Here is a 22,266-nt window from a genome sequence, read left to right on the forward strand (position 1 = left end):
TCACTAGAGTATTATACCATTACCTCACATTTGATTTAGATGCACTCATTTATATACTATTGATTACAGTACACAGTCAGTAGAATGGTACAGTGGCCAGAAACTGTTAACTTTCCAAACATTTCTATTGCCTTGATCACTGTTTGTTTGAACCTCATGGTACAGTCAAACCTTTGCTAGTAATAATTATTGGCCTCTCCTCTAAACATAGAGACTTAGTCATGGCCCCAGTTGTTAATATTAAAGTGTGTATTTTTGGTCGGGAATCTCTCATAAATTCCTTGGTCACTGCAGACACTTTAAATACAAACACTGCATATTGACCTTTGTGAAATGGACCCCTTTCCATAGCAAGAACTAGTTGTGGACCCAGGAAGTTACAAACACAGTGTTTGCATATTTTGACCTTTGTGAAGTGGATGGACACCTCTTCTAAAAGTAGACACTAACCGGTCATGGACTACAAACTCTGCATTTGACCTTTGTCACTAAAAGAGGCAAACATCTCGATCTTATAATTACCTGTAGGTCGACACATCTCCTGGTCACTGTACAGACTGGTGTCCAATATAATAACTAGAGGTTTGACCCTTAAAATAAAGCTGTGACATAAAGGTAATTTGTTGATAAAAAAGTTGTTGGATTGTAATGTGGTGATCTTATTAAATTAAATTTACACTCTTTATAGGGACATCTTTGACTTAGACTCAATGGCGCAGCATCAACACCTTAAAAGAAAAGGAGGTGCTGATCCTGATCATCAGATGTCAAGAAATCATGCCCTGCCTCCATCTCTAAGTATTGAAGTGCCTGAAATGAGATATCTTCCAGACAAGTTAAACCCTTGGAGTGACGTCCAGCTTCCTGTTGACATTCTTTTGTTGACAGTAGAAGACTGCGAGTTTTTAGCCTGTTATGCTTTCTTGAAAAATTCTTTTAAAAGTTATGACCAGAATCTGGGATTCGTGTACTTTGGGATCATGGGTGAAACTGGAGAAAAGGCACTGAAAGTTGCTTTAATGAAATGTTATAAAGGTTCTTCTGGTCCAGGTGGCTCTCAAAATGTTATTAAAAATGCCGTGATGCAACTGAGACCCAAGGCTGCTTTTTTGGTTGGCAGCTGCCAGGGTATAGACCCAGAACACACCAAACGAGGAGATGTAGTGGTATCCTCTAAACTTTCAACTGAACAATTCACAAGTACTCCAGTGAGAAGAAATATTGGCAGACTTATCTTGTTTTCAGCTGGAGGCTGGATTCCACCATTAAAAGATCCAGTAGGTGAAGAAACAGTACAGGTACACCGTGACAGTGACATATTCAGTGGTAGACAATTTATCACCAAACAACGCCGTATGTCTCAATCTCGTGTGATTGCAGTTGAAACAGAAGGGGAAGGTATAAGATTATATACATATTTATAACCATCACAACAATTTGATGTAGCATTCAATTTGAGGTCTAGAGTAAAACTCTAAATAAATTGTCCTTTTCGACAACTGAGCTTATATGACCATGGAAAATCACAGTACTTTACTGGTTTGTTGACCACAATTGGCAATGTTGTCAGTGATCAATTATAGGGTGCAAACAAGTCTCTTATGGTATTCATAATTCATACGTCAACCAATATGTGTTTACATTAAAATATTTTGGAGAAGTAGTTCACAAGTTAAATATTTTGCAAGGGAACATAAATTAAGCTTATTAAAACACAGTAAAATTTAGTCATTACACTGTAGAGAAAAATTTACAGCTTTGCTAGATTCTTTCATGTTCACACAGGACTGGACAAAGCTTTTAAGTAAGAGCCAAGGCTGTAAAGAATCACCTTTTATTGATCTGTTTTTCTTACCACTTACAGGACTGTTTGCTGCAGCTCAAGATATGAACATTGAATGGGTGATTGTTAAAGGGATATCGCATTTTTCTGATGATAGCAACACCCCTGATGAGCCCTGGAAGTCATTTGCTTCCATCATGGCAGCTTCTGTTGTGTCCAACATGTTAAATGATCCAGTTGTTTTTAAAGAATGGCCTCACTATCAAGGTATGCAACATCCCTGCTCTAATGAGTGATAATAAATAAATTATTAATAGTGATGAATTTTCTGTTCAGATAATTAATTATTTTTATGTTGGCTGGTTCAATTAATTTATCCTTGAAAAAACAATTGTCAAATGACAGCCTGCAAATATCAGTAGATGGAGTGACTTTTCTCCGAAAGCATACTGTATAAGTTTTGTTGAGTTCGTTAAATAATGACTAAACACCTCCTATATCTATTAAATGCCCCCAATGTTTCAAGTTCTTTTTTCTGTTTGAGACTGGCTGAAATACATACATTAATATTAAAATACCAATAACAAAGGCCAAAAGTAAAATTTGTTTTGAGGGGTTTTCAAATTTATAACACTTTTTTTCTTCACAGACTTGACAGCAAAGAATCAGCAAGAGACAACCACAAAGCCAGACAAACAGATGCCAGGTACTATTCTATCAATTTTTTACACTACTACAATTCCAGGAGTTTTTCCAGATTAAATGATTGAACACTGGTTTCACTAATATAAACATTAATCTTTTAAAGTTGTTTGTCACATCTGAGCCCTCTTGCACTTTTTTTTTCACAAAATAATAATATTGCAATAAGACAGGTCTTTGCCAAAGAGAGCAGTCCCTTTTTGTCTGATATTTATTCCCTTCCCCCACTAAAATTTGGTGACAAAGCCGTTTGAAGCCAGTCAGGCCGCTTTCTGGTCAGATCTAGCCAAAAAGAACCAAAACTGCCCAAAATACTGTATTTCCTCAAATAATAGCCGGGGCGATTATTTCTTTTTTCGCCTCATTAAGGAAGCAATCATTTGAGGGAGGCGATCATTTCAAATATTGCTCACTGGAAGTTGTATCCTAAATATTTTGTTTTATTATCCCATATTTAAATCAAAAAATTATCTCATCAAATAAACTGAATATGGGCTTTTTAAGTGCTCCAAATTTGGTTCCTTGATTGTAATTTTCAGAGCTTAAATCGTCACTGATCAGTTTTGCTGGATCAGATTCCACTTCAACTTGACAGGAAGGGGATAAAAGAAAGTGAAGATGGCGAGAGGGGTGGGGAGGGGGTGATTATTCGAGGGAGGCGATTATTTGAAATATTTCCATCAAAGGGGGGCGATTATTTGAGGGAGGTGATTACTTGAGGGACGGCTATATTATTCAAGGAAATATGGTACTTTAAATTGAACACCACGCTGCCTTTTGTTCCTATGCTAATTAATCTCAGTTTTGTTTTGAAAAGTGACACAAACCACTCTTTTCGCTTCCTTGCCCTATGTTTTCCCTTAATTTTGGACATAAACTGAGGCTTCATTTTGGTGAGACAGACATTGTTAAGTGAAACAAGATTCCCTTATCTTCTTGAAAATAAACCTTTTTTCTTTGTTTCAATTGTCTTTGAGTTGTGTGTAAAGGCCTCTATTAATTTAGGAATTGCCCAATTTAATTGAAAGTGATGTTGCGGAAGGGGGTCGATCGCGCATCCACTCCCAGACTTTCTGCTGGTATGGTATATTCTATGTATCCACCAAACCCCACTAAAAAGATTATAAAAGGAAAGAACACTAAGACTTGCTGATTTAAATCCACTGGACAATATCAAAATAATGATCATTGGGTCATTCCTGGTGCTGTTTCATTTCATTAATTTATAATATTTTATTCATGATATTTCTGCAAATTAACTGTCCACTCCTCTTGTAGACTAGTTATTAAAAAATACTTCTTGGAAATGATAGAAAATTCTTGATAACAGATTCTGTATGCCTTGAGGAGTGCCAGAAACAGCTGCGATCACTTTATGAAACCAGTAGTAAAGTCAGAATCATTCCATGGGACCGGAACTCTACTGTTGATATTGGCAAGATCTACACAGACTTATCATGGGTCATGGATGACAGGACCCCCAGGGGAGTGATTCAAGAAAACCTTAACCACTACACTGAGATTTTTGCTCACAGAGAACCTCGTCGTGCACCCAAGCGAATTTTGGTTTATGGACATCCAGGTAAGTGAGCGAATGAATTAAAAAATTTAATTGTCTTATTTAACTCACAGGAGGATAAAATATAAGTACATGGAAAAATCACATACAAATAACAGTAACACAGAAACCATTGCTCTACTGGCATTAAATTAATCGACACAAGGTGTTGGCAAATGCATTGTATCAGCTAGTGATGTGCAGGTTTCTTGAGTGTTTTGCTGACATATTGTACATTCCAAGTGGGGTAGATTGTTACCATGCATTCTGTCAAACCAAATGAAACGTTTGGTCTCAGTTGCTGTTATAAATAAAACAAAAGTTAAAAAACAAAGTTTTTCTGTTAATCAGTCTGATAATAAACAATATATTTATTGGCTTTACAGCAATCATGACATACACTCTAGGCTCCAATAGTGTTGTAATAATGGTTAAAATATTGTGACTCAATTTTATCTAAAATTCAAGTTTATTTAATGCCGAGAGCTAAAGGAATAAAACTAAAAAGAGATCTTCCAAGGATAAAATCGCACCAAAAGCTTCACAATAGACTGATGACTGGCAGTTTGGCCCAGTTGGTTAAAGGCTGATCAGTGCTTGCAACATGGGGTTAAATTTTTTCTGAAGGTCTAGATCTGCTACTGTTAACCTGGGTTTCTTTTTGTTTTTAATTATCAAAAGCATTTTCTTGGATTTTTCTCTACTCTTTTTAGATGATCTAATCATCAAATTTTAGACAAAAAGAATTAAAATAAACTGAAATTTGGTTTTTAAGCTTTCATATCTGAATTCAAATTTTGCACTAACCCTGGGTTATCTTAACCCAGCCTTAAACAACTGGGCCCTAAATAGTCTGGGTTTTTCACAGTTTTATGAAGGATTTATTTCCATTGTCTTCATCATGAATAATTTTGAATATTAAATGAGATACCATTTTTGATGAATGTAACTCTAGTCTCTAATCAAAGCTAACAATTCCAAAATGCCCCCTTTGAGGCAGGGAAACATCTTTTTGACATAACTTAAGAGACAAAGTTAAGGCCACCGATATCTTGCTCACTCTTCATATGATATAAAAAATTAATAGAATAAATAATTTCTCTTTAAGTTTTATGAAAATTATCAACTGAAATTTCAATATTTTAGATTCCACTTCACGTGACTTCACATGATAAAACTAAAACAAATCTTTTGACAGTTTGTTGTTATTGCCACCTAGGTATCGGCAAGACTGTTTTCACGAAGAAAGCAACTTTTGACTGGTCCCAGCAGAGATATTCAGAAACATTAGGAGCATTTGATCTTGTCCTTCTGGTGAGATTACGTGATGTTAGTAATCTCCAAGATGTTCCGTCCATTCTGAGGGCTTCTGAAGTGCTGGATAGTAATGGCGCAATTTCCGTACACAACCTGTATGATTACATTTGTCGCCATCAAGAAAAAGTCTTGCTTATCTTGGACGGCTACGATGAATATGTTTACAGTTCAAAAAACGAGTCGCCTGTTTTCAAAATCTGGAAAAAAAGCCAATTAAGATATTGTTGTGTTGTAATTACTTCAAGGGAAATGAAAGCTGAGACGTTGAGAAATTTTAGTGATGCTCAATTCAAAATTGACGGCTTTAATTATCAGCGCCAAAAAGAGTTCGCCCGTAGAGTTTTGAAAGATGATAAAGATATTGCAGATTTTTTTATGTACTTACAGCAGCACAACCTAAGTGAACTAGCAGAAATTCCCCTTTTTTTATTAATGTTATGTTTACTCTGGACGAACAGAAATCGCAAACGACTACCGACGGAGCGCGCACACATCTTTGCCCAGTTTGTCAAAACTTTGTTTGATCACTTACGTGAAAAACAATCTGCTGAATCAGTGGTTGGTAAAGATTACTCAGATGAACTATACGCATTAGGACGATTGGCCTTTGAAGCCCTTTTGCAAGGCCAGCTTTATTTTCCTGTTAGTCAGTTACCTGCTGGCTGCAGCTTGATCGAGAGGCTGATTGAAGTCGGCCTTTTTCAGGTTTTAAATATGGCGAGTTTGAATCGTGAAAAAGGCGTGTACTTTATTCACAAATCCGTCCAAGAATACTTGGCTGGGAATTTCCTAAAAGAAGAGCTGACATCTAAAAAGGCTGAAAGTACAAATTCCCTCTTAAAGTTGGACTCAGTTGAAAAGATCGAAGAGATGATGGAGGTTTTAAAATTTGCTGTTCAGTTGTCAGAAGAAGCCGCGCGCGAGATTGTGATTCACCTTGGAATGAAGAGCGGACTGAAAGAGTTCAAATTCGACAACGAAACACCGTCAACGGAGGATTTGTCAGAAGAACAAACAGATTTTATTAATCTTTGTTATGAGTTCTTTTTCGACTTCTCAGCTGAGACAAGAAAAAACCTCTTCCCTACATTTCTTTCCTCTTTAGAAGGAGTTCTTGTAATTGATGCAAAGCAGCTAAATGTTATCGTAGAGGAAAAATTAGTTCAAACTACCGAAACACCCAACTACGTTTTTTTTAATAAAAACAATGAGGAAGATTATACGAAGCAGGATCTGTTCTACGAATACACGTACGGAGAATACGGTTATGCTGTAGATTATACAGAGCAGGACTATAGTAATTTAATCATTTTAACACAACAATTAAACGCAGTTATTGTTAGCTCTGCAGGAGAAAAGAAAGCATCAGAATTTTTAAGAAACTTAACATGGCGTCACATTGGTAAATTTTTTTTAAAGAAAGAAGAAAACAACACTCACCTTTATCTAGCTAAAATTGTTACACTTAAACTTGAAGGCATTCCTTTTCCTTGTGATATAATAAAGGCGCTAATAAGTAAACAAGAGACAACAAAGAAGACAAACATGAATGGTGATGAGTCAAGTGAAGAGAGCAGCAGCAGCTGTTGTTCAAAGCGTCATGGTCTCTCCAGGGTTTGGAAGATTGAAGCTTGGGATGTGAACAGGTCAGAAGTGGAACAGCTGATTGAGACGATGCCGTTTATCACCGCTCCACACAGGATAGAGGTTTATGGTAAACACGGTGAAGTGTTGGATGCTGAGTTAACAGAGTCTCTGCTGAGGAGCATCCCAACAACACACAAACTGAAGACATTAACACTCCATCGTATCAATGTTACATCATCACCTGCTGTGGAGTTCATCAACAATTTATTTGAAAAAGCACCAAACTTGGAGTCGCTCATCATGTCATCCAATCCTCTTCTGGGTGCAGGAGTAGACAGCTTGATTAAACATCTCAGCTGCGCTCCTCACCTGAAGTATCTGTTCCTTGAAGGAGTGAAGATGACTCCACAGCAGGTGAAGGATCTGTCATCAGCCATCAAGCAGCACGGCAACATCACTGGACTGGCGTCATACTACCACGTAAGTTTTCCAATTTTATCACAATTTGTTTCTTTATTCTTTGTTTACAGTTTATTTCTACTCAGCTCTTGCCTTTCGCCATTTTCCTTTCTTTGTCATTTTTATACTCGACAAAACACGAGATTTACTTTTGAAAACAAATCACAAACTTTAGCAGATTCAAAGTATCATTTCAAATTCATTCCTTTCAATTGATTAAACTAAATCCAAAAAAATGTTTTAACCGAGAACAAGTAAATTAATCTGAAGGTGTTTTCACTGTGCAAAATAATGGATCAGCGAGCAGATATGAAATTTCTCTTTGAGTCTGGTTCAACTCGATATGAGCTCACTTAACAAACTTGTGATATATTTATTAACACAAAAATTCCATAGTATTAATTTCTCAATCAATTTTAATTCATTGCTTTTCATAAAATGATGAATAACAAGCATAAAATCAAAATATGTTCCGTTCATGTTCAATTCAAACAAACAAAATTTGCAAAAATTAAGAGAAAAAAGGTTAACCACTTACAGTTTCACTTTTATCGCTAAGGTTTTCGTAAAATCAGCTAAACTCAAGTAAAGTTTCTTTGAGAGTCCAGAAAACGAAGAAGTCTTTTTAGAGCTGTCCTTTTGTTTGAATGTTCCTTGCGTTTCGGTAAATGCTTGTCCTCCCGTAAATAACCTCACTGTAGCGTAGGTTTTTGAGATAGCGTTCCACAAAAAATATATTCCTCTGAGACACTTTGGTTGAAAATTTAACACCATACATTTAATCATAGATAAAAGCACTCTTCTATGGTACTAGCTGTGTATTTTGTCGGTTACTTGTTTTCCAGTTTTACGACGAACACAACAAATCCTGCGTCACTTCGTGTCTTGTATGAATGAGTTTAAGTTGATAAATGTAGTTTCCTTTAGCTTGCACAAATCCTTTGACAAATTCCTGAGTACATGAGACGAATTTTTCTCTTAACTGGCACTTTACGGTATTTTCTCATTCTTTTTGTGTCCATCTTGAGTATTTTTGCGATGAAAGTTTTCTTTGATGAGCAAACTCAACTGAAGTGAACAACAAACTACAAAATCAACAAACTGTCATTCAAAGTGGCGTGATAGAAGGCTTGTGACGTGGCGACAGCTGATTGGTTATATAACTCCCCACGTGGTAGAATTTTCCCGCCTTTTGTTTCTCAGCGCAGCAAGCGTTTCTTCAGACGAGACGCAGGTTTTTCTGCGCCTCCCCACCCATCCCCCACTAAGGAAAAACCGATCTGTGAGAATTTTATCAGACCAAGAGTTAATAGAAGAAAGGGCTCCAAGGTTTCAATAATTCGCACATTTTCAGAGTATATTATTTGATTTTGCTGTTTTGAAAGTCTTGCATGCTAATTTTAGGGGTTGAAAAGTAGAATGTGGTCTTTAAGCTGCGAGCACCTTTAGAGGTGTGTCCAAGAAGTCAGATGCATTTTTTGTTGGTTTTGTCGTTTTCCCCTCTTTTTCGTATTTTTTTAACTCCTTTTTTCAAGAGAACTTTAGTTCGTGAGGCCCTTGCTTTTTCTGTATGTAGGTAGTTTCTAATCACTATTAAACGGCCCAAAAATTCGGAAATTTGGGGTTGACAAGGAAAAATCAGGAACGTCTTGCGCAGCGACCTAAAGGCTGGTTTACACTAGCGTCGGAGTTGGAGTCGTAAGATCGCTTATGACCTAGTGAAAATCAAAAATCGGAGTCATAAGCGGAGTAACCTGAGATCAGGCTCTGTTTTCGTTTCGCTTTGAAAATTACATTCGCGCGGGCAAGGCGATTTTTTTAGCGGTAGCCGTTAGAGAGAATGCATAAGAACTGCTAAAACTGGGCCTGATCTCAGGTTATAAGCGGAATCATAAGCGCGCCGGAATGGGAGTCAGAAGAATTAGAACGTTTCCATTTCTTCCGACTCCGCTTACGTTCCGCTTATGATTTAGGGAAAACCAGGTTGTCAGAATCGGAATCGGAAGCAGAAGGACCAATCCCGATGCACGTTCTCACGCTTTGTGATTGGTTTGGTTCTTCCGCTTCTGCTTCCGACTCTGACAATCTGGTTTTCACTAGATCATAAGCGGAACTTAAGCGGAATCGAACGCTGTTTTTACTAGATCATAAGGTCTACGCTTTTGATTACGACTCCGACTCTGCCGCTCGTGAAAAGCAGCCTTAATTTTGAGACACCCACAAGAACGTTTTTTAGCGCAGTGCCACTCGCAAGACCATTCAGGACGAAATTACTGTTTAGGGCATGCGGAGTTTAAGACTTTGAACTAAATAAGGCCTCGGAACGGATTGCAAAATGACTAAAATCTCTTGTTTAGTCCTAAATATAACTAAATTAAAGAAGAAAAACGTCTTTGTCGTAAGCAGAAAATTCTATAGTACTACTTTGACTATGTGACCTCTTTTCGGGGTGGAATCAGCTTGAGCTTTACTCAGATTGGTTCTAAAGTCCCAAGAGTGGTCAACATGAATTTTCTCTTAACAATATTAAAACGTCATCAATAGAAAAGGTTAGGAGAAGTAATGAACTGATGAACAAAGGAGACTGAGTGCTGATCTTTTATCCAGTTCTCTCAACTAATTCTATAAGGCAATATATGGACACTAGTGTGGACAATTTGTTTTTTTATACTGGGGCTTAAAGGGTTAAGCGGTAAAATTCTAGTTGTCCGATGAGCATTCACGTCCCCATCACATAGTAGTTAACCCCTGGGGTTATTTTTACCCTTTAATTGCTTATCACTTAAAGAAAGGTTTTAAGATCTAGACTACACTTTCGATCTTTTAAACGTTGCTTTAAAAGTTGGATGGTGCTAGTTCTATTTTGTGATTTGTTGTAGGATGGTAAAGGGAACCCCAAGCCTGAACATGAATGGCCATCAGAAGACTTTTGGAAAAAGCGGTACCCCTGGCCCTTTTCTCACTCATCAAATGAATCACAGACGCAAAAGCAACAGGTTGGTCATCATCTTTGGCAAAAGAAAATAGAGTACAATATTTCTTGAGTCTGGTTATTTCTTGAGACAAAAAACCTGAAAAAAAACATTGCGTTTAAAAAAGTATGGTTTTTCTTCAGCTTTTCAGGAGTTCACTTATTATCAACTGAAACTGAGGGAACAGGAAATGTGTTTTGTATCATAGTAGTTTCAGGCTGCTTTTTTTTTTTTTTTCTAGTCGCGATTTCATGAAAACTGAGTCAAATCAAAACAACAAGTTATTTCTGTTGTCTTAGGCTCTAAGCTCACTTCTTTTAAGAAGTAAACTAAGTCATACCGAAACCGACGGTTCTCTTACCACGATGGCTTTTAATTGTGGAAGTTACTGTCCGAACAATAACACAGCGGACTGCAATCCGTTTCGGAGATACCTCTGGTTTTTTGGGAAACGACCTGAAGTTTCCTTCATACTTTTTTTACCGTTCGGGAAGTCGATTTAATCGTGCACTTTGAAAAAACTTGCTGATTTTCGTACGTGAAGTTTATACAAGCCGGATTTTGGTAGAAAATGGGGATCTTCGCTGTTGTAGAGCATTTTACGCATTTTAAGCAAGCATCGAGCTTGAGGATTGCATCAAACTAGTCAACAGTAGACTGAGTTTCTGTCTTTGAGTTGATATCCATCTTAGAGAGATTTTACTTAAGACAGAAACGGTCAGCTGGTTATTTTCCAGATCACATGTATACACTTAGCTGATGATTGTTAGCAGGAGATCACACGTTTACTGATGTTGATTATTCTGTCTTTGGTCCCTTTTTTAGAGCAAAACTCGCCCCGGTACTCAGGAAGTGCCGTCACACGATCCTGGAACTGCAGGACCAGTTCCAGTGCCTCTCCATTCTACCGGTATGGTTTTCATCCATGTTACAACTAAAACAAGATTCTTTAATTTAATAGGCTAACAACGCCGTAACTGACTTGAGCACCAATAAGACAATGTATGACTTAACGTAGTGCTGCAACTTGTATTAAGCGGTCCTGTCATCCTTACTACGATACACAGAAACAGGCCCCGGTTTTTTAATAGTTGGATAGCGCCATCTACCAGAAAAGTCACAAACCCGAGGATAAGTATTTGAGAAACCCAAACTTTTATGCATTATATTGTGAAATACCCAGTGAATAGCACAGTTTACATTTTGAACAGCTAGCACTGAAGGCATTTTTCTCCTACAGTATGTCTTCTAATATCTCCAAAATGGACATTTTCTTGTGTTTACTTAACTCAAGTAGGCGATGCTTTAGTTCCTAATATTGTACAGTAACCTAAGAAGGCGTAAACGCTATACAAGGAGAAATCTACTTAAAGAACACGAGTGTGAAACCAGTCGTTTACACTGTACCTCTATGTTAACTCGCGGGATCTTAATTTTATTTTTTTTTTTCTTTAGGAGCTCCCATTCCTACGTCACATTCCTCCAGCCACAGCCTGGCACCCTTAGGTGAACATCCCCTCCGTCACAGAGTGCAGCTGGAATCACCATGGCAACCGCGAAGTAAAATTCCAGGCTACGCAGATCCCCACAGTTCTGGCATTTCTACAGTTGCTCTCCCTCCTGTTCAATCTGGATATCTTCCCCTGAGTGGAATGCAGGATCCATCACAACAAAGAGTTCAGCCCCAAAATACAACGCCGTGTTATTTAAATCTCGAAGGTTTCGCAGTCACTTACCCGCAAGAACTGCCGGGATTTCTTCCCCCACGTGGAATGCAAAGAGCGCGTCTTCGTGGATTGCAACTGCAAATTACGATGTCTGCAGATGATCCATATTTTATAGGTCCAGGCGTATCAACCCATACCTTCCCGACAGTTAATTTGGAAAGTCTCCTCCCTCATGAAACGATGAGATCCCCGCAGTATGGATTTCATCCGCAAGGTGCAAGTCCAAGTTATCCGTATCTTCAATTTAGTGGTCCTGTTAGTTCTTCAGTGACACACTCGCCAGTGATCCCCGGAAACCGCATGAGAGCCCCGCTGCAGGCACCGCAGCCGCAAAGTGCAAGTCCAGGTGATCCGCATCTTAGTGGTCCTGTTACATCTTCAGTCACGCAGCCGCCAGTAATCCCAGGGTATTCTTACCCGTACGGAAACCGCATGAGAGCCCCACAACAGGCACCGCTACCGCCAAGTGCAAGTCCAGGTGATCCGCATCTTCGTGGTCCTGTTACGTCTTTAGTCACGCAGCCTCCAGTAATCCCAGGATATTCTTCCTATCCCTACGGAAACCGCATGAGAGCCCCACTGCAGGCACCGCTACTGCCAAGTGCAAGTCCAGGTGATCCGCATCTTCGTGGTCCAATGTCTTCCGTCATACACCCGCCAGTAATGCCCGGATTTCTTTCTCCGTCTGGTATGCAGAGAGGAAGTTCAGAAGTTCAACACGAACGAAATCCTTCGACTGACTCTAATACTCGGCCCAGTCAATAAGCGGCAATGAATTTCTTATGGTGTAAAATTGTTTAAATTGTCCAATTTCAGCCTAATTTATGCTGCAGTTATCTTTGTAATATGTATTTATCACTTTTTGACTTAAAAAATCGGTTATTCTTCAGTAAAATTTGGCAGCAAACGCAACACATTCTTTTGGATGAATCTAACGCAAGTTTCATGAGCAAGAATACTACAGTGTACAAAAATTCCCATGTTTAAATTCTAAGTTTTTCTCAGCTGTGAATTTCTTGTGTATGTATTATTGTATATAGTATTTATTAAAAGTTTTGGACTGAGAAAAACTGTAGTTCTGCTGTGCGATTTGTACTGTCTTTAAGGCTGGCATTGTTTCCCTTTTTCGCCTTGTCATAGCATCCTTTGAGGGGGGATAGTATCCAGAAGATTTGGCGGCTTTTAAGTGAGAACTCCTCGTTAAATTTGATTAGTCACTAATCGTCTTACGCGGCACACTCTATGCGAAATGCTAAGAAAATTAATCGTAAGGAGTACTTCTAGCGTTCCGTGAAATTACTGATAGTTTTCAAGCTTTATAGTAGTAGGAAGTCTCCAACAGTAGTACTCCTTTCCTTCCACGCCAGTCTGCCACTCAACGCTCGTCTTGAGCACGCTGTACGCACCCACTCCACCCTTCACTTATCCCTTTGTAATAGTGGGAATTCTCAAACAGTAGTACTCCTTTCCTTCTACGCCAGTCTCAAACTCAACGCTCTTTCTGGAGCACGCGGTACCCACCCACTCCAACTTCCACTTATCCTATACGTTTGACTATGTTAGCAGAGGTGACAAACGTTCACAATAAATAGTCTACAAATTTAAGTGATGATTTTCCATAGGTATGCGTAATTTTACTCAAGTGCACAGCAATTTTAACGGAAAAAAGCTCAATACTTTGAGAACAATGGGCAGTTTGTTACGTTAGCTGAGTTTTTTATACACCCTTGCCCTTAACAGTAAATGAAATATCAGTCAATAAAACAAAGAAACAAACAGAAAAGAAAAAAAAAAAAAACACCTCGAACGTTTGACGACCTTGGAGGCCCAGGCGAGCCTGTGGCCGGAAAAAAGAATTTCTCCTCTTTTTTATTGCATTCCCACTGACTGAAAATAATGTGGTTCAGTTTTGGGTTACTAAAGTAATACCATCATCTTTGTGAAGAAACGGAGGACCGATGGGAAACTGGGACGGTAACTGCATCATATTTGGCAAGTTAAGAATTGCGCCTGCGTTATCCTGTCGGTTACGGCAAAAGCGGAGGTAGCATGAGTGACATGCGTAAATCATCAAAATCATTCCAAGAACGATGGCTCCACCGATGATTCCATGCACAAAATCATCATCGCCGTCTGTGGTTTGGCGAATTTGCGGTGTTTTGTTGGGTGGGGCGGTGGGTGTTGCCTTGACTGCGCCTGTGGAAAATATGAGCGAAATGGGTTCTAGCGAGTTCAATACGCGCGCGCAGCTCTGTTCGTATGTGTACATTCTCGTCCTCAGGGCCCGTCGGTTTTTTTAAGTGGTCCTCGTAAGCCAACCGATGGCGTGGCTCTAGTGACGAGAATGGCCGATGTGTACGAGCGCCGGGGCGCTTGCAGAATATTGCATTTTTTGCAAAATCACGCAAAACTTTAGAATATTTAGTTTAGGCAAGTACTTGTTCTTAACGAGAGATCCAGATTACAAGTATTGTAATTGCATCATTGTATAAATGTAAGTACCATCGTTTTTAGGCATTTCAGCGAAAACTAGTAGGTACTTAAATTGCTCTTTTCTTCTTCTTCTTCTTTTATTATTATCATTATTATTATTAATTAGTGCAGAAAATTCCAAAACCCAGAGCGAAAAAAATAAGGTACGAAACGAATATTTCGTCCGAATCACTCAGACTTCATCAGCGTTGCGAGGATTGTAAATTGCCGGTAGGTCCAGTCCCTCATCCATATTCATGGGGATCCTTAGTTTAATAGCAATGGCCTTCTTCAGTCTGCGCTTGATGGTGTTGTTTTCGTCAAATAGAACTTTTACATTGCGTGGGTTGATGTTGTGACCTGTGGCCTGGTAATGCTCGAAAATGGCAGAATATTAGGGGACTGGTGTTCTTTGATCCGGGGACAAGGGAAGGGACCTGGGAGTTTGGCCAATGAATGTAATTGTCCGAACAACACCATCAAGCGCAGAGTCAAGGAAGCCACTGCCATTAAACAAAGGAGACCCTTCCTGATTAGATATGAGGGCCTGGACCTACCACCAATTCAGTACAGGCCTACGCGCAAAAAGAGCAACAGCGACATTTTGCCTTAAATTCGATCTGCTTTTGATAAGCTCTATTTTAGCATTTTGTGGCCAAAAGAGCTAGAGGGACTAGATTGATTATTTTAGTTTGTCGCACTAGTTGAAGTAACTGTTGGCTTAAAAAACAAATACAGAACTATCGTGGCTACATCAAGGTGTCAGTCTATTATGTGCTCCAAAGAGAAGACGTAGCACTTAACTCCATGAATCAACTTACAAATTGAGTTCTCGAGTTTCATTCATAACGGTTCTATTCTTTCCACTGCTGTTTCAGGACAGAAAAAAAAAACACCCAAAAAAGCTGGGCAAATATTCAGGAAAAGTATAATTACTTTTGCAAACGGACCATATTTTGTTTCAAAGAAGTTAAAAAAAGTCTATTCTGCACCGAACATGAATGAAGTTTTCGATTCCTTTCTTTTTCCTGTCACTTATTAGGTAAAAAGTGTGAAAAATCACGCAATGTTTTTTAAAAAGCGGTTACTTCCTCGGATGGACTTTTTGATCATTAATATAGAATAACAACAAGAGTCTAAAGTTTTTAAAGAAAGCTAGCCTGCGTAGCAGGCGTGGAAAGGGGTAGGGGATAGTGCTTTTCTCCCTCCCCCTCTCCCTCCCCTCCTTGCGCCTGCCACGCAGGCTAAAAGAAAGCGAAACCAAAATAAGATGACCATTTTCAAGTAGATAGGTTTATAAGTGAACAAAAATACAGAAGTAAAACAAGAAATAAATGTTTGTAAATTGTGTTCTTTTTTCTAATCGGACAAAAAATTTCTGTCTAAACAAAAACAAAATTCAAACACTTCATTGTCCCAGCACTTCAAATCAATCTTGTAAATAAATAAAAATGTTACAGCACGCACCACTTTTATCGGCGCCAATCCCTGCTAGCAGTACCATATGCAGAGTAAAACTCGCTCCATTTACCAGCAAAGACAAGAATCCTTTGACGAAGTTATTCATGGTAAACGAAATTATTCTATTCTGCTGATAAGGACAACGCAGTTAGTTCCAACACGGTTGGCATCAACTGATTGACTGTGAGTCATTCAAGTATCCGATCAAATTGCCGTGGTACAGTGAATACTAAAAATGAATATTATTTTACTGCCTTCATTCAACGAGCCTTTAAAACGCTCATGTTACGTATCCCAGTAGAGAGGAGGGGGGAGGTAGGAGGGGGAGGAGGGAGGGGGAGGTGGGGACGACCAATAGATCTCATTATCAGTATCGCGTATTAAGATGTGACCCAGTATTTGGGTGAAATTTCTTGCTCAGTATTCCAGGTTAACCCCAGTTTTCTCCATTTCGAAACCCAGAAGTATCTCCGTGTTCTATTCATAAGCATTAAAAAAGGAAAATGTAAATAGTATTGCAAGCATAATGGACAAAAAACAACAAAAAACCTTTGAAAGAGACACAAGATGGCAGGATGCAAGAACCCAGAGTATAAATGCTGAGTTTATAGGCTGCCTCAATACTACGATTCAGACTGACAGAGTTCACATGTCTCCCCATTGCTGTACTACATGTATGTTTGCACAAGGTGAGACACACAAAAGAAAATCAACTCAGCTTGCCCAACGAGCAAGAAATTAACTCAGTTTACTAGCCTCTGGTGGGGCTCCAAGAAGCTAGCCCAAACAGTATTCAGTCTGTTATTTTTCTTAACAAGCCACGAAACGTTGCTTTACCATTGGGCTACTTGTAAGGAAAACAACACAAAAGCCCGACTAATGTTTTGCCAGCCCTTCATTGTGGAAGAATTTTTACTTGGTTCGAGTTAACGTGTTGAAATGAATGCTAGGAACATGTTAACAAATTAAAAGAACTCTGGGTATAAGTTTGCAAAGTGAATTCAGTTAATTTCCGCTTGCTGCAGTAAACTAATTGCTTCTCTTTGGCTCTTCAGTTATCGTAGAGACTACAATAACATTTTCAGTAGATTAAACCTCAAAGAAGGCACCCAGTATATCAAGATATTGAAGTGTATTCCAAGTTATTCTTTTTCTTTGTCAAAATCAATTTTGCATCAATGGACTGCCACATCATTAAGAATTAAGGAACAATAACATTCAATTTACGTTTATTTTTTGTGGTGAGGATCGCTGGACTGCAAGATACCTGTCAATCATATTAAGCCGAGTCCTTCACACAACAACAGCTGGTGTTCCAGCAGTGCTATATGACCCCTGCTGGTGACGTAAGCTTAATTCACAAAAGAAACATGCTATGCTCCCTGGATTTTATAGTTTCAGAGCTTTAGGGATCCCTATGATTGAAGATTACAGTTGCTGTCGTTTGCAAGAAATATCAGGCAACAATGTTGTGATATTATTTCAGCAGAATGTTCAATATTGCTACCCCAAGAATTGACTCAACGGTGCAAGAACATTGCTGAACATCCAACAACTAGCATTACTAGGGTCCCACAAAACTAGTTTTTTTACCAAATATTTTTGGTATTTGTTGCTGACCAACAATAATAATTATTATTGTTACCAAAGATTGTTGGAATGGGTTTTCTTCTGAGCATGTATCTGTATAAGTAGATCTGTTGAAATTAACGGACTATAACGATGACATGCTTCCAATTTTAAGTACAGTATTAACAATGGTAATACTGTAAATGTGTTAAAGTACTCAAAACAGCCATTATTTTGAATTGTTTTGAGTGTTATTTTATTTACGCAAAAGTGTGCAAGGTTTATTACATCTGTTTGTTTTGGTTGAGAGATTTCGAAAACGCACGTGCTGGCTGTAAAGTGACTTTAATAGTAAGATTTATCTTTTGTTAAAATCTGTCTTTTGTTCATACTAATTGGACGCGCTGGTAAAACAAAGGATATGCTCTGTTGGCCTTAATTGACTTTTCCTTGACCAAACAAAACCTTTTCAGGAAAACAAAGTCTCACCTGGAACATACTGTTTTTATTACTCTCCTACGTTTTCAAGATCTTAGTATTTCAGTTGGCTTGCGTTTTAGTGACAGAAACCTTGTCCATCGGGATCTCCTGATCAAATCATTCAGTTATACTTCATTAAGTGTAGTTGCTTAACGATTGTTTGAGACTGGTTGTCAAGTGAACTCTTTTGTTGGATAATCCGTATAATTATATTTGTACGCTAATTAGTTTTATTGCAAAACTCGTAAACAACTTTGAGTTAATATATTAAAAAGGCAGGACAAATTAGTATTGTTAATTATTCCTACAAGAAGACTTTAAACGACAACTTGTGTAATGTACAAAAGTTGATCAGTTGTACTTTTTGGAGTAACGATAGTGTGAACCAGCGATTTATATATACAAATACATTCTTTGTGATCCTTGTATCTCTCTGACTATTTTGTTTTGACTGGACATTAACTGGACTTAAGTGAATTTTATAGTTAAAGCTGATTAAAGCTGAAGGAAAATATGATAATATTCCTTACAGCCAATCGGGTTTCTACTGATGTAAGCCTAAATTTCGAATGATTAAGATTGGCACCTGTCATGTCCAGTCAGGATAAAAGGAGTTACAACAGGCTTTTGTCAGAGAGATGGTACAAGCTAGTGTGAGATTAAGTTGACTTGTAACAACACTGAAGCTTTAGAAGAAATACAAAGTTTGCTGAACCAACAGAGTACGAGTGTCTTTTCTGTGTAGCCGACCCGGAGCTAGTCCCCTTCAACTGGGTTCGGACCTTTCACAAATGTAACATTTCAGACTTTCATACTAATTACCATTTTTATACTAAGTAATCACAAAAAGAAATCCAATTTCTAGTAACAAAAATTGTTCATTTTTAATTGTGACTCGTACTAGTTAAGGGCAAGTATGATTCATGACAATGCTCCTCACAATTTACCCATTTTAGCAGCGCAACACATGTTAAGATTCCAACAGTCTGATAGTAATCCCTTTGGCATGACTTTAAAGGTACTCAGAATGTTCTGCCGTTATTTGTACTGTTGACAATAATTGTCATAAGACTGTCGAAGAGAGTACTTTGACAATCAAACATGCCATCTAGAAAGAGCAATGCTTCAGAAGGTAATTTGTAAATAGGTTATCATCTGAATGCCAACATCTCTTATCTTACTTGAATTGTAAATGAATGAGGCATCTCGGATGTTTAACTCTGTTGACAAATCCTAGTGTTCATTCCTGTTTTTCTGAACACAAATCTTGTAGTGTCTTTCTTCTTCTTTTTGTATCTTCTTGGTTTCTTCTTCTTTTTCTTAAATCCTGTCAAAAAAAATAGAACAATGTTTAAAGATCTATAAATGTTGCATGAGTAAGACCTTCTCTCCTTTGGAGACATCATGTTCTTGACTTAGCATCATGATTATTACATGTAGCCTTGCCTGTCACCCCAGCAGATATATAAATATAGATATAAAACTAACAACATTATATAATTATTGCAATAAAGTGTGGATAAGAATTGGCAAGTAGCCTGTGTAGCAACCATTTTGGCCGAAGTTATTACTCATCCACTTGAGTTATTGTGAAAACTCTTGCAGATGTGCAAAAACTTGTGTGGAAATGCTTACTACCCGGGCTAATTTTTAAAGAGTCAATAATTATTGTGAGCAGATTATTGGTACACGTGATTGGTAGTTGGGCCAGTATACTGCCACTCTCCCTTTACTTTTACATGTATGAATTTGGTGAGGTTTTACTCTCAGACCTGCTGCTTATACCTAATACGTGCACAGAGATAGTTATTTAAGACTCCATACAAATCCTCTGAAATTAGCTTTTGAAGGATTTGCATGCAGTTGTCAGAACATAAGGATACTAGTATCTCACCGTCAGTTGGTGCGAACACACTGATTTTTGGTACAGAAGCATTTTTCATCTTGGTCTCATAGAGGATGACAACAAATCCCATAATTTCACAAATATTCTCATTTCTGTTATGTCACACTTTGTTACTCAATAATTTCAGTCACAGCTGGATGAACAACCACTTAATTTATTCATCATTATTAATTTTTATAAACATATTTATTGACTGATTAATCATTCACACCCCTGACAATGTGCAAAATCAAAATTTTAAAACCTCTTTTTATAAAAATTCTACTACAAATATTACCATATGACAAAACCAGAGAATTTCGTCCTCACAATCACAGTTAGAATTACATAACACATCTCCCCTCAACTAATGAAGTGAAATGGATATCAGATAAAAAAGACATAAATACCTCCTCTTTTAAACATCTGTTCAATGCTCTTTTGATATCATTGCACTCGCCTAAGAATTTCCCAACAGGATGCTGCAAAGAAAGATGAAAAAAAAAATTTGTATACAGCACAAGAACATGGCCAAGCAGGCACGTGTTTACAGCACAAGACGTTTAACTACTAACCTGTTCGTGACAGCGATGCAGTTGCTGTATAATTTCTAGGCAGTCGCCATGAAGATGAGGCGCTAAAGAGGGATGCATAGCTTGCGAGAATTACCCTTTAACATTTAAATTTTCTCGTCACATAGCCTATAAACAGCTAAATAATTTAGCTGTACTTCTTTGCAAGTTGCAACTCTGAACAGAACGTTTAGCAACCACGCCTTCTGAGTATCCTTTGTTTTTTACTGTATATAAGCCACTACGAAAAATGACCCACAATATTTGAACCCGACTTCCGGTCCCTTTTCCGGTTTGCACTAACCGGATTTTTTAACTTTCTTTTAGAATCCCATTTAGTATTAAACTTGGTTAGTGATATAACACTTAAGTGGCATAAAAATAGTATTAGTATATGGCTTATATTTTTATCATTTCGCGCATGATTTTTACTGTTGAAGAATTTACGGGCGAGGTCCGAATCTACGGTCTCGTGATCCACCTCCGTCCGTCCTCGTGACGGGGTTTTCCCCGGAAAACGGGCAGCAGTTACCTGTTATATCGGGAGACATTCATGTTAAACTGGCTAGTTCTGGCGTGGGTCGGTTCCAGAAATAAAAAACAACAATTATCGACAATGTTATTTGGAGGGAGTTCGTTGCCTCGATCGGTTACTAATGGATGTTCGGCTGTTCTTTTGGTTATCAATTTGGCTTTTTGGTGGGTATATCTCAATTATAGACTGATATACTTATCGTCTATGTACTTTTATAAGCCAAGATTTAACTGGTTAAATGCTTCAAGAGGCCAAGCGGCGTTATGAGGTTGCAAAATTTGCAAAGACCGCAATACCGCAGCAGATGACGGTTCATCCTGCAGGCTCGTGCTCCTAGCGACGCTCCTGGCTCGTAGAAAACGGGAGAGCACCGTTACGCTACGCCACAATACAAACCCCATTTTTTTTTACAATTTTTATAATTTTCCTTTTTTTTTTTCTATTTTCTTTTTTTTTCTGAGGGGGCGGGGGGCCGAGGGGCCTGGGGAGACTGAGATATTTGTTTGTTTGTTTGTTGTTTTGTAAATTTTTTAAAGTGCGTTTGAGAAGAGTGGAAAACGCTGCGGTAGGAGAAAACCCCGCCCCGAATGAACGCCGAGTCTTAAAAGAGGATCGAAGTTGTAATTGCCCCCACAGATTTACGTCCGAATTAACTTCAGATTCCAACAAACGCAGGGTCTAGCAAGTTGTAGCCTGTGAGCAACCTCTCCATTTGGGGGATATCGTGAAAAGTAGACCCGCGAGAGACACACGAGAGGAGACGCGAAAGCCCCTTGGCCCCTCGTGGCTTCCTGGATTCAGCGGTGAACATCAACTGCATTTATCATACATATCTGCATATTTTGCAGAATACCAGTTGTATTAGAAGATCCAGCCGTCATCTGAGGTGGGGGGGGGGGGGGGGGAGTGGGGCGCACCCCCTGCCCCCTACCCCCTACCCCCTAGATCCGCCTTTGCTTAAGATAAGTCGAGTAAAAAGTCTTAATGTCTTCCACACTATTACCCAGGCCTTGAATAAGAGATGGACACTCTGGGATGATGGACTGTGGTATACAGTATGCCGGTCAGATAAGACATGCTAGTATAAATGGTCCAGTTCGCGTCTTATGTAAGACGCGTTTTATTTTTCCTCGTATAAATGGCCCTATTGTGTCGTTCGAATAAAATGCAACAATTTTAAAATGAAG

The 22,266-nt window shown here is 38.5% G+C and overlaps 2 protein-coding genes across 6 annotated transcripts in view; one reads left to right on the top strand and one right to left on the bottom strand.

Annotated features, from left to right (window-relative positions):
• Positions 1–22,266, top strand: part of LOC140951195 (uncharacterized) — a 187,889-nt gene that overhangs the window by 92,248 nt on the left and 73,375 nt on the right. For 3 of the 5 annotated variants that reach the window (XM_073400423.1, XM_073400422.1, XM_073400421.1), the window contains 4 exons: positions 2,433–2,489; positions 3,816–4,067; positions 5,263–7,427; positions 10,286–10,402. In XM_073400423.1, the coding sequence (XP_073256524.1) occupies positions 2,433–2,489; positions 3,816–4,067; positions 5,263–7,427; positions 10,286–10,402 (2,591 nt within the window). Of the gene's footprint in view, positions 1–688; positions 1,399–1,864; positions 2,051–2,432; positions 2,490–3,815; positions 4,068–5,262; positions 7,428–10,285; positions 10,403–22,266 lie in introns of all 5 variants that reach the window. The other 2 variants (XM_073400420.1, XM_073400419.1) reach the window with 2 other exon arrangements.
• Positions 19,316–20,708, bottom strand: LOC140950965 (COX assembly mitochondrial protein 2 homolog). The gene is made up of 3 exons (XM_073400180.1): positions 20,548–20,708; positions 20,383–20,454; positions 19,316–19,414 (listed from the first exon to the last, which is right to left on the bottom strand). The coding sequence occupies exons 1-3, from the start codon at positions 20,623–20,625 to the stop codon at positions 19,328–19,330; spliced, it is 237 nt and encodes a 78-aa protein (XP_073256281.1). The 5' UTR covers positions 20,626–20,708; the 3' UTR covers positions 19,316–19,327.

This window comes from Porites lutea, chromosome 10 (genome assembly GCF_958299795.1).
Source record: "Porites lutea chromosome 10, jaPorLute2.1, whole genome shotgun sequence".
Taxonomy (NCBI): Eukaryota; Metazoa; Cnidaria; class Anthozoa; order Scleractinia; family Poritidae; genus Porites; species Porites lutea.